Genomic DNA, 10,567 nt, shown 5'->3' with positions numbered 1-10,567 from the left:
CAACCCAGAAGAGGGCGCGTGCACGTCACGTCATCGCCAAGGGGAAAGAGACAACTTTTCTTTTTTTTCATCTTCGAGATGAAATGGTGGGAAATCCGGGCTTATCTTTTATCCTGCGATAGAAAATAAATACATAAAGCCACACTACCACTATGGTGAAGTCGATTCTTCATGATTGGACATTTAAATCTCTCGTAAAGTGCGCAAAAGGCGCACCGAAAGTGGGGGAATGTTTTAACGCAGTGAGACGAGACTGGACGGGAGGATTGAGAAGCAGAGCATCGATGCAGTCTGCGACACTCAGGCTGAATGAGAAGTGCAATGGAGCAGGGAAATGCAACAAGAGGAGCTTTAGACGTCCAGCATGGGCTGAGACTTCTTTCTTTTCTTTTAAGATTGGTTTTATTCCATCTTTCATTATTTAACACATTTCCTTAAGACTTTATCCGTCATCTTGTGCATTTCATGTCATTTCTTCCCAACTAATCACAATCGATTAAATAGTTTTCAAACATTGAGATACATGCTGCGTTGATGTTCAGCCTCTTTGTGGTTAATAAAAAAAAAATTGCTTCCTCCCATCACCGCACTGCACATCACTAATGAATGCATTTACCGGTATTGGGGGGGGGGGGGGGGGGGTGTCTTTCCAAACAGACGCTTTTGGGAAGTCGTCTTTAGGGTTATTTTCGTAAATGATACATTACATATTAAAAACAGTGCTACTCAACTGTGTGCAGACCATTTCCAAACAGAAAATCAATGGAACTATGCAGCTACAGGATGGAAATGGGAAATGTGTCATTCTGGTCGGTTTAATGCTTTTAATTAAATTAAGTCAATCACAATGGGATTGAAATATTGCCAATGTTTTTTGATAAGTGTCCCTTTTCACTCAAGCATGCATTTCAAATCTGGATTTTAGTCGTTTTGACAATCCCTTCAATAAGTTGTCGGTCTCATCTGTAAAGCGCAGACTTGTATGAAAGGAGCTATGAAAATGAAGGTTGATGGACTGATATGAGGAGTAACAGCAGGAGTCAGAGCACACTGCTCTCCTTCTCTGAAGGGCCGAGGAGAGTCTTGTTCACATCTCAAAGTCTCTGTCGCCATCTGGTGGTCAACTCGTGTAATTCAATTCTCCAGGCACAGACGCACAGCCGTTTGAGCTTAATAGCAAAGTAACCTTTTATTGTTTTAAAAAAAATACACATTTCGTCATGTTTGATCTCAGCCTCCGTGTGCCGCCGACACTGGACCACGGAGGCCTGAGCTGTAGTGGTACATGACCGGTATTCGTCAATGAGCAACAAAAACAATCAGCAATAGTCATGATGATGATAATGATTCAGCTACATCGGATCTCAGTCAGTAGCTGGCGTGTGAATATGTCTGAGATGCTGGATGATGTGCAAGATAATCAGAACAACACTCGAGGCGCAAGTGAAGGCAAAAAAAAAAAATGATACACTTCAGTGCAAAAGAGGTACATTTAAATATACAATATCCCAGTCATGAAGCAGCATCAAAACATTAACACTGAAAGATATGAGCTGCATATACAAACATTCACTGTTGTGTGTGCGTGTGTGTGTGTGTGTGTGTGTGTGTGTGTGTGTGTGTGTGTGTGTGTGTGTGATATTGGACTGTGGTGTATTACAGCTGGCTCAGCATTTGCAAAAAACAAAGAGGCGATACAAGCGCGTCATCTCATGTAATGTGTGATGGCTCGCAGGGTGTAAAGAAGGGCAGCCTGTAGCCGGGCTTCCATCACTATTATGTTTGCATGAACCTGCGAGAGGGGGAGGGGGAGAGAAAAGAAGAAGAAGAAAAAAAAAAGTCTGTTATTACCTTCAGGTCACTGGGTGACACACTTTCAAGTTCTGTCTATAACACTTCCTTCTGTGATGACATTTTAAAAGGAAGCGAGAGAAAAAGGACACGGCGAAATGCCAAGCGCGTCGCACGTCGCGGAGGAAGGCACCGGAGAGGGACGGCGTGTTGAAATGTCAAATGATTTGTGGCTGGAGAGGCCGGGGCGGGGCGCCCATTTGAACCCTTTCATACCTTTTCAGAGTGCCTGAAGTGTCTCCAGAAGGTGTGGTAGATGCGAGCCGTGGTCTGCTCGGGGTGACAGGCCATGGTTTTAACGAAGACCTTGAGAGAGCGCTCCAGCAGCACGTTCACGCTGCCGTAGTCGTAATCATCATAGCTGTCGAGGCAGAGCGGAGAGATGCGTTTATAGCAACACGGGGCAGTTTTTGATGTTTTTTTTTTTTTAAGCATTTTAAAAAAAAAAACATCAAAAAGATTGCTTTCATCTCTATTTCAGAGTGTTTTCTGTAATCTGCTGCTGACAGATGTGAATGACCACAAACGTTTTGTAATATTTCACACACGCATGCAGCAGGTTATGGGTGTGTAACCGTCGAGTACTGACCGGATGCCGTAGAGGCAGTGGATGTAGTTCCACAGAGCTTTTCTCAGCGTGAGAGTGTCCACACCTTCGTGCATGGCCATCCGGTGGTACGTCAAGTTGCTCACGACCTGCAATGACCATTTACATCAAGTTCTTTTTTTTTTTTTTTACCCCCCCTCCATCGACACACGGCAACAGCAACAGCAACAGACGCCAAAGAAGAAATTCATCTTGTTTTGAGGACTTCAAAACCTGTTTGTTGTCTCCATTAGAAGCACAGCGGTGCCTTTGTTGTGCTGTGTAGGTTACAGACGACTATTCATCTTGTACGACAGTCCTCGTGACCTCCAAACACAAAACCAAGCCTGCTTTGTGTCCTCTGTGGCACGATGAATGTTTATGAGGCGAGCAATTCAAACAGACGCACATTTGTTCCCTTACACGCCTTCATTAGAATAATTTTTTAAAGAGAGACCAATAAAAAAAAAAGCCGTGGCAGAAAGAAGAGAGAAAAACTGTTGTTCTACTTTGAACATTGAGCCGCCGCCTATTTGTTTACCGCAGCCCCATCACCTGTATGAGAAATGCGGGTCGACTACATTCCTCTTGAAACTAATTCAGGATTCACACATGACAGGTCTGAATTGATGGAGAACAAACAAACAAACTAACTGGTGTGATTGGTATTTGCGGCCTCGTGAGGATCCTGCAATCTGAACCTTGGCGTGCAGACATGAACTCAGAGTGCATGAGATCATTCTGAGAATACATCAGAAACATTAAAGTGTCTTTGAGTAGCTTAAAAAAAAAAACAACATAAAAACTGTAATCTAATATTAAGAACATTAAAGGTCCATCAGAAGTGGATGGCAGCAAAGTGCTACTGCAAAGGAGGAATGTTTATTAACCAAATAGGTTAATGTAGCAACAGACCAGTTAAATGAATTAAAGTCTTTTAATGTGAGTCTCAGAAATATAAAAAAAAATATATTGACAATCCGTAAAAACAGAAACATTGAATATGATTATTTCCCTGCCATGTGCTCCATTGTGAAAAGAAATCCTACAGATGGACAAATGGAGAAAAAGGTCTATTGTAGCCTTTGAACTAAAGAGATGAAAAAAAAAAAAAAAAGAGAGAGAGAGGGAGAGATGATGGACTATTTGGCCTGGTATCACTGCACACTTCCTCTGATGTGGCAGCATTAGTGAAAATGGCGCGGGGCAGCTGGCGGGGCCTGGGCCGGTCAGAGCAGACCGGAGATAATGCATCCTGATTAGATATTTGCTCGTCTGCTGGAGCCGCAGAGACCGTCGCTCCCGCAAAGAAAGGTCACGATGCACCTGGCTGCCGAGTCGGTGGCGTTGTTCTCCTTCGAAAGGCGAAAGCTGAAAACCAGCTGGAGCCGTTAGAACGTCGCTTTTCAGGGACGGCCCTCGACGACCCTCGTCTTTCAAAAAACACGACCCGGAGCAATTTTATTTATTTTTTTTTTTTACTTGAAGTATCAGATATGTTTTCTATGTTCAACTGTGTTTATTTACATTTTAAACATCTCGTCATTTTAAGACCTTTTGAGTTAGTTTTTTTCTTTCTTGTGCGTCGGCTGCAGTCTTTCCTACGCGAGAAGCTCTGAGCTTTTCGCAGCAGAACACCAGGAGAGCACTTGGTGTGAACGCTGTGAGGGGAAGTTCAGCTCCAGTGTAAACACAGCCACAGTTTCGGCTGTTCCAGTGAGTATCACTCGCTCAGACTCACTGAAGCGGACGGGCTTGTTACTCACACGAGCCGCTTTTTTTTTTTTTTTCTTTCTTTCTTTTTTTTTTCAAAGCAACGTTCTGGTAACGGAGGAGACGTGGGAGTACCTGGAACTTCTCATCCAGGAGTTGGCCCATGTCTGGCAGCAGCCTGTTGACCAGAGAGAAGCCGTGGTCCTCCCATGAGTAGTCCTGAGAGCAAACGACAAAAAGTGACATCGCTGCATTACGAGTCTGGGCGAATGAAAGAAATGGATAAATAATTGGCAGCGCATGTTGTAATCCAAAACACAAGAGGCTTCACACTACCTGTGCTCTCATGGTGGGCGGGGCCTGCTCTCCCCTGGGGGCGAAGTCTTCGTATCTGAACTCCGGTTCCTCCACGAGGCAGAGCACCAGGTCGGGCGGAGCGCCGCGCACCACCGCTGAGCGAACGCCACCGAGGAGAGAACGCAGAGTCAACACCAGCCGAGGCGGGGGGGGGGGTTTAAACGAGTGGGCGACTCTCCTACCCGTGGGGATGCTCTCGCTCCTCTCCCGCTCAAAGCGAGTAACCATTTCCTCCTGCGTGCACTCTTCCTCCTCCTGCTGCTGCTGCAGCTCCACCATCCTCTTCATCAGCACCTCCACCTCCATCGCTCCGTCAGCCAGCTGCAGGGGAGAAAGTCTGCATTACAGAGCGCTCCGCTGTGAAACCGGGGGCGAGCAGCTGCTGCTGCTGAACCGGTAATGACAAAGCGGCGTTTCCGACGACGAGCTCACCTCCTGCCGGCCGTCCTCGCGAGCGGGGCTGTGCGGGCTGGCGGGGACGTGGCCGGGCGAGGGCGGCTGGAAGGTGTGGCCCCCGACGTGGTCGGGCTCCGGGTTCAAACCGCAGCCCCACACGAAGGAGCACAGCGAGTGGGCGTGCGCCATCAGGACCACGGCGTGTATGAGCTCGGCGAGCGACCAGCGAGGCTCCGCTCCGGGACACACCAGCTCCTGCAGGGCGGCAAGCAAATACGTAAAACACTTGAGCTTGTTGGTCTCCTTTAATAGATTACCGACTTTTATCCACGACCTTTTAATATTTGGATTTTTAACGTCAAGTTCACATTTATTGCCATATGCAATTCCGTACAGTGGCAACAGAACATGATGCAACTAAATTTGACCCTAAACAGGATAATTAAAAGTAAAAAAAAAACTCCTTATGCTCTTTTAATTTGTCATTTTCATATTAGATCTTGAAATTGAACTGGACAAACTGCTGTTGCTGGGGAGTGTCAAGAAACAAAGAGTGTCCTGGCGTTCTCCTCGGCTAACATCTCCAAAGGTTTATTCCTGACCTGCAGCAACAAATCCTAATGAGTCGATTAAAGCCTAATGACTTAAAGAACTTCTCACACAAACATGTGCAAACCCGGGCACATGCGCCAACGGTATTTTTAAATAAAGACCAGCGTGCGAATTCGAAAAACAATGTGGTCGTTACAAAGGGATGTTCAGGTTGTTGTCTCCAATAGCATCTCTAATTGTTAAAAACAAAAATACTGGGTTTTCTTACTTTCATGATCCAACATGAGGTTCATTCATGATCTCGTGTAATACATTTCAAACTACGTCAACCAGAAATGGTGTAAAAATTATGTCAGGATCATCGATTTGCCGGTTAAACCACTAAAAGTCTACTACGCAGGGAGCAGCGACTGAGTCAGCAAGTGATTATTATTATTTTTTTTTTTGGATGCAAGTCAGAAATTTTAATTAGTTCGCCGTGATGCGACATGACACGAGACGAGCGAAAGGTGGTCGGGAGCGAGTGGGTGTGGAGTCTGACCTGGATGTGCTCCTGGGTGATCAGCCAGGGTCTGTGCGCCAGCAGCTTGTTGAGCGTTTGCAGGCTGCGGAGTTTGGTGGGCGCGCGCTCCAGGCCGCTCAGCCAGCTCTCCTCGCCGCCGGCCTCCAGGAAGCCGGCGCTGTGCTGCTGCACCAGGTAGGAGCAGTGGTGTCGGGCTGCAGCCTGCCAAAAAAAAGGCACCGGAGAGAAAAGTCGGTGGTGAGCGCGCCTCCTATTCACACGCAAAGCTTTAAAAAATCTCCGATCTGCGAGTGGTGGATAAATTACTGCCTCACCTCATAAATATCAAGCGCACAGAGGTTAAGACGGCATAAGATGAACTGGCGCGGGCCCGTTCTGATGAAAGCATATTTAAAGTGACAGGGGACCGCTAATGCGATGAGAGCCATTAAATGTTTATGTGCCAAGCCACTAATAGACTTTTGGCAGATCTGGAAGAGGTTTGCTATGATACAGTGGACAACTATTTCCATGTTTTTTTTCTCTCCTTTAAATCAACAAAATAGATTTTTTTCAAATTATGTAAATGTCACAAAAGACCGAGTATTAGCAGAATTACCTTAGTACCATGTTTCACTTGGTCTTTTCAGTTATTGGGCAGGTTTAGCAAGAGACAATGCAATCCATTCAATTTATAAAAAGATTAAAATATCAGAGTACAATGCTATATTATACTAAAAAAACAATAGCAGCCTTTAGTTTTAGGGGGAATGTATATCTTAAAGCATCATGCTTGCCATTCAAAAGGTACGGATCAGAATAAATGTAATAAAAAGCAAAGCATGCTCACATCTGGCAGAAGATTATTGGGTAAAATGCCTTTTCACAAAGCTTGCACACAGTAAGTAACAACTTTCACATTTATTTGATTGATAACTAAAATGAAGAGCTGTGAAATATTTTGGTAGATGAGCAGTGTCACATTAATAAAACCTTCCACGCAGTCAAACGCTTCCATAGACCAGGACTGTAAAAAAGCTCAAAACTGCAGTGGAAATCTAAACTATACAGCAATAACAAATGTAAAAGTACAATACTGGCTTATTGAAAGACCCGCTTATTAATAAATGTGTCAACATGAAACAAGAGAAATAACAGCAGAACGGTCATCAGCTGTTGTTGTATGCCATTTGAAAATAAACTAAAAGAGTCAAATTAAGCAGAAGTGTCAAAGGCTACAGCACTTTGAGCCAGGCAGTAAAGGACCAAAGCAACCGCCGTCTCATTTGTTCATACTAAAGGATTACCGAACATTAATTTTATTCATTTGTACTCATCCAGTCCAATAATGATGGACTGTCTGTGTATGGATCAACAGAAAACAGAGACGAAAGCAATAAACCTTCCAGTGCAATACATCAATCATTGTAATAGTATCAAGTGTCAGCTCCACATTAGGTATTGTTATTCATTTAATTTATTAACTCGGCTCATAGGAACGAAAAAAAACAAAACAATTAACTTGTACAAAACAGGGACGCGAGACGCCTCCGGTGCTTTGTGTCAACAGTGAACACGCGGATATTTCCTACCATGACAGCAATGTAATGTCTCCAGTGACGAGGCAGGGGCCCGTCCAGCTCCAGCAAAGCATGCTGGGTCCTCAGGAAGCAGCTGAGGTAGGCGGGATGCAGTGCCATCACCATGGTGATATGATCCACCCGGCCCAGGGAGAGAAAAGACTCGATGAGGATGTCCTGATTCGGCCCGTCTTTCAACACCTCGAGTGGAAGAAGAAGCACAGAAATACAAGTTAATGTTTGATTCGGGTCCGTCATCAAAACTACATTTGTTTAAGAAAACACTTTGTCTTTAAAGTTGTTAGTAAGGAGCCACATGCAGCTGGAGATTCCCACAGCTGAGAAAACACTTAACTTTCTCCTGTGGAAAATTTAGCACGGGTCAAATATAAAACAAGCATCAATCATCGGGTCTGGCCACATCATTCTGGTATTGCAGCTCCTGAATGCTGAAGCAATATGACGCAGTGTTACAGCAGACTCGCTGCTCGTAAGTGTGGCCATGTAAGGTCTGAGGAATGTTCAATGAGCGGTCGAAAAAAAGGCAGATTTCAACGTGTCGAGAAATATAAATAAGATGGACGAGACTGACTGAAAGAAAACATGCAAAACGTCCATTCGAGCTGTGAGTTATGTTTGCATTTTTTTTTTATACGCTTCTTCCAATTGCATTTCTAGGAACCTGTTTCATAAGCAAGAGGTGACATAATCATGCATCCAAAGATGCATCTGTCTATATGAAAAAGGACCTGCAACAAATCATGCAATAGCTATGATTAGAAAGGACCGCTGCATATCAACCTATGACACTGTACCTCTAATGTGGGGGGACTTTTGATGGAAAGGGGTGAAACATGTTGCACCTCCTTTTGAAGGAAAAAGAGAAAAAACACCCTCTTTCCAGTTAATAATTTGTTGATTTATACAAACACATCAATTAATACTGGACTTGTTTACCTCTTTAGCGGGGATAAAGGCACTGGGGCCAGTGGCCAAGGCCCGGGGTACTTCAACTCCTTGTTCCTAGAGGGAAGGAAGAAGGAGATTAAAAACATGGAAAGGAAATCAATCAACAATTAACTACTGTGAGATCATTAGTCTTATATCTATACATTTAATGCTGACAAATAAGACGATAAAATTAGCAGGGATGAGATGAACAAGGTGGACAATAATAAGCAGCCAAAGTCTCTAAATTTAAAAAAAACAACAACCGAGAAGGTTGTAAATGAATGGGGCAATCTTTAACTAAACGATAGTGTGAACGATTAGGAAAGTTATGACAGCCACGTTATCGCGATATATTCCCAGATAAAATAAATAATCTGCAGGCAGCCCGAATCCCCTTGAACTTTCCTAGACCTACTTTGACTACAAGCAGTTGAGTGTAACCGGAGAGATCAGTTTCATAACTCGCAGCTCACGAAATGACAAAAGCGCTGTTGTTTGTTTGTTTGTCTTCCTTTAAGCCGATCGATACGTGAAACTCACCGACATCGGAGGAGCCGCAAGCCGCAGCATGTATTACCTGAGAAATTAAATAAAATAGGAGCGAAGCACCGGGGTGCAGCTTTATGTGAGCCCGTTGCGTGGGGGTGGGGGGTGTCTGCTGTGTGATCAGGGCTCCGGGAGGGGGCGTGTCCGGGCCGGCCTGCCTGCCTGTTTGTGCACACAGCCGCTCAGTCTTGCATCACCTTCAGTTACAGTCTGACGAAATCTCCAGCAGCGAGGGGGCAATAACAACAATAAACACCCGCTGATAACCAGCCACAATCAGCCGGGAGGCTCGTAATAATCCCAACACTGCAAATAAACGGCTGCGAGTGAATAAACATTTAAACGTCAAGTCCCGTCCTCACCTGTGCGGTCAGGAGCAGCTTGGCAGCCCTCTCCCGGACCTCCAGCAGCGGACACGACCTGGACAGTCGCAGCAGGTGGAGCAGAGTCTGTCTGCTCATCCGGGCCGGACCGGGTCGGTCCGGGTTCAAGCAAGCCTCGACCCCGAGGCTGAGCTCCTCCAGAGCGGCGGTCCGCTCCTCCTCGTCCCTGCTGCACAGCCGGGAGAAGTTCTTCGCCGTCGCGCCGGCGTCGGACTCACACTCGGACTCGTGCCGACCCGAGCGTCCAGAACCGGAGCCCTGTCCCGGGACGACCGGTGCGGGATTACTGGCCATGCCTGCAGCCGCCGGTGTTACGTGTCGTTTGGTTGCTGAGCTAGCTGAAGTGGTGACCTGACGCTAACCGCTAGCCTGACGCAAACATCGGAGGGGGGGGGGGGGGGTTTCTCGCAGCTAAAAAAAAAAAAAACTCTTCAGGCGTCTCTTAATGCCCAATCATCCGTCCCAATAATCATTAACACCCACGGACCACCTTCCACCACTAGCAGGCACTGCGCCGTCTCATGGCCCGGCCACCGGCACTGGAGAGACCGCCTGTCGCCGGGTGGCTCTGTCGGCTAGTTTAGCCGCTGCTAGCAGATGCTGCAAAAGTGTTTTTTCCGCGGCGGCTCTCCCCGGCAACCGCTGACAGGAGGTGGGTGAGGAGCGGACTGAACGCAGCGGTCACGGAGCAGCCTGATATGAACTTAAAATCAACCAACGGGAACCAACGAGAAGAGTTTATGCAGATTTCAGTCGCTGCTCCGCTTCACGTCGCTTCCTGCCTCCCGTGACGTCACAGTTACGCGCAGCAAATTTCCACTGATTGAGCTCGGGGCAGTCTCGTCGCATCATTTTATACACTTTCAGTTCATCTTTGAATATTGCCACTTTAACCAGTGTCCTTGCTTTGCTTAATGTTATCATCCGGTGGAAACAAACATTAAAACAAGAGAGCTCGAGGAAATGTCAGCGTCAGCTTTCTTTGGGTTTTTTTTTGCTTGTTTGTTTGTTTTGCACGAGGAATTCATACGTTGTGATCTGGTCTGCATGGAAGTCGTTGGCATAGAAAAACCGTGTGTTTACCTTACACTTTAACACACAGTTTACATCTTCACAAAATACAGACATTAAACGTGTATTGTGTTGTAAC

General features: G+C 45.8%; 1 protein-coding gene across 4 annotated transcripts; it reads right to left on the bottom strand.

The window, feature by feature from the left end:
- Nucleotides 1-1,398: 1,398 nt before the first annotated feature.
- Nucleotides 1,399-10,268, bottom strand: sesn2 (sestrin 2). Of its 4 annotated transcripts, none has more exons than XM_080516355.1 (12): nt 9,397-10,268; nt 8,495-8,560; nt 8,353-8,403; nt 7,550-7,738; nt 5,997-6,179; nt 4,940-5,158; nt 4,690-4,828; nt 4,487-4,602; nt 4,286-4,369; nt 2,441-2,547; nt 2,068-2,212; nt 1,399-1,792 (listed from the first exon to the last, which is right to left on the bottom strand). In XM_080516355.1, the coding sequence occupies exons 1-12, from the start codon at nt 9,709-9,711 to the stop codon at nt 1,706-1,708; spliced, it is 1,701 nt and encodes a 566-aa protein (XP_080372481.1). In that variant the 5' UTR covers nt 9,712-10,268; the 3' UTR covers nt 1,399-1,705. The 4 variants fall into 4 exon arrangements, with proteins under 4 accessions (XP_080372481.1, XP_080372483.1, XP_080372482.1 ...); XM_080516357.1 differs by having other exon boundaries at nt 9,029-9,515; XM_080516356.1 differs by lacking the exon at nt 8,353-8,403.
- Nucleotides 10,269-10,567: the final 299 nt, after the last annotated feature.

This window comes from Blennius ocellaris (assembly GCF_963422515.1).
Source record: "Blennius ocellaris genome assembly, chromosome: 20".
Taxonomy (NCBI): Eukaryota; Metazoa; Chordata; class Actinopteri; order Blenniiformes; family Blenniidae; genus Blennius; species Blennius ocellaris.
This window is presented reverse-complemented; position numbering and strand designations above follow the sequence as displayed.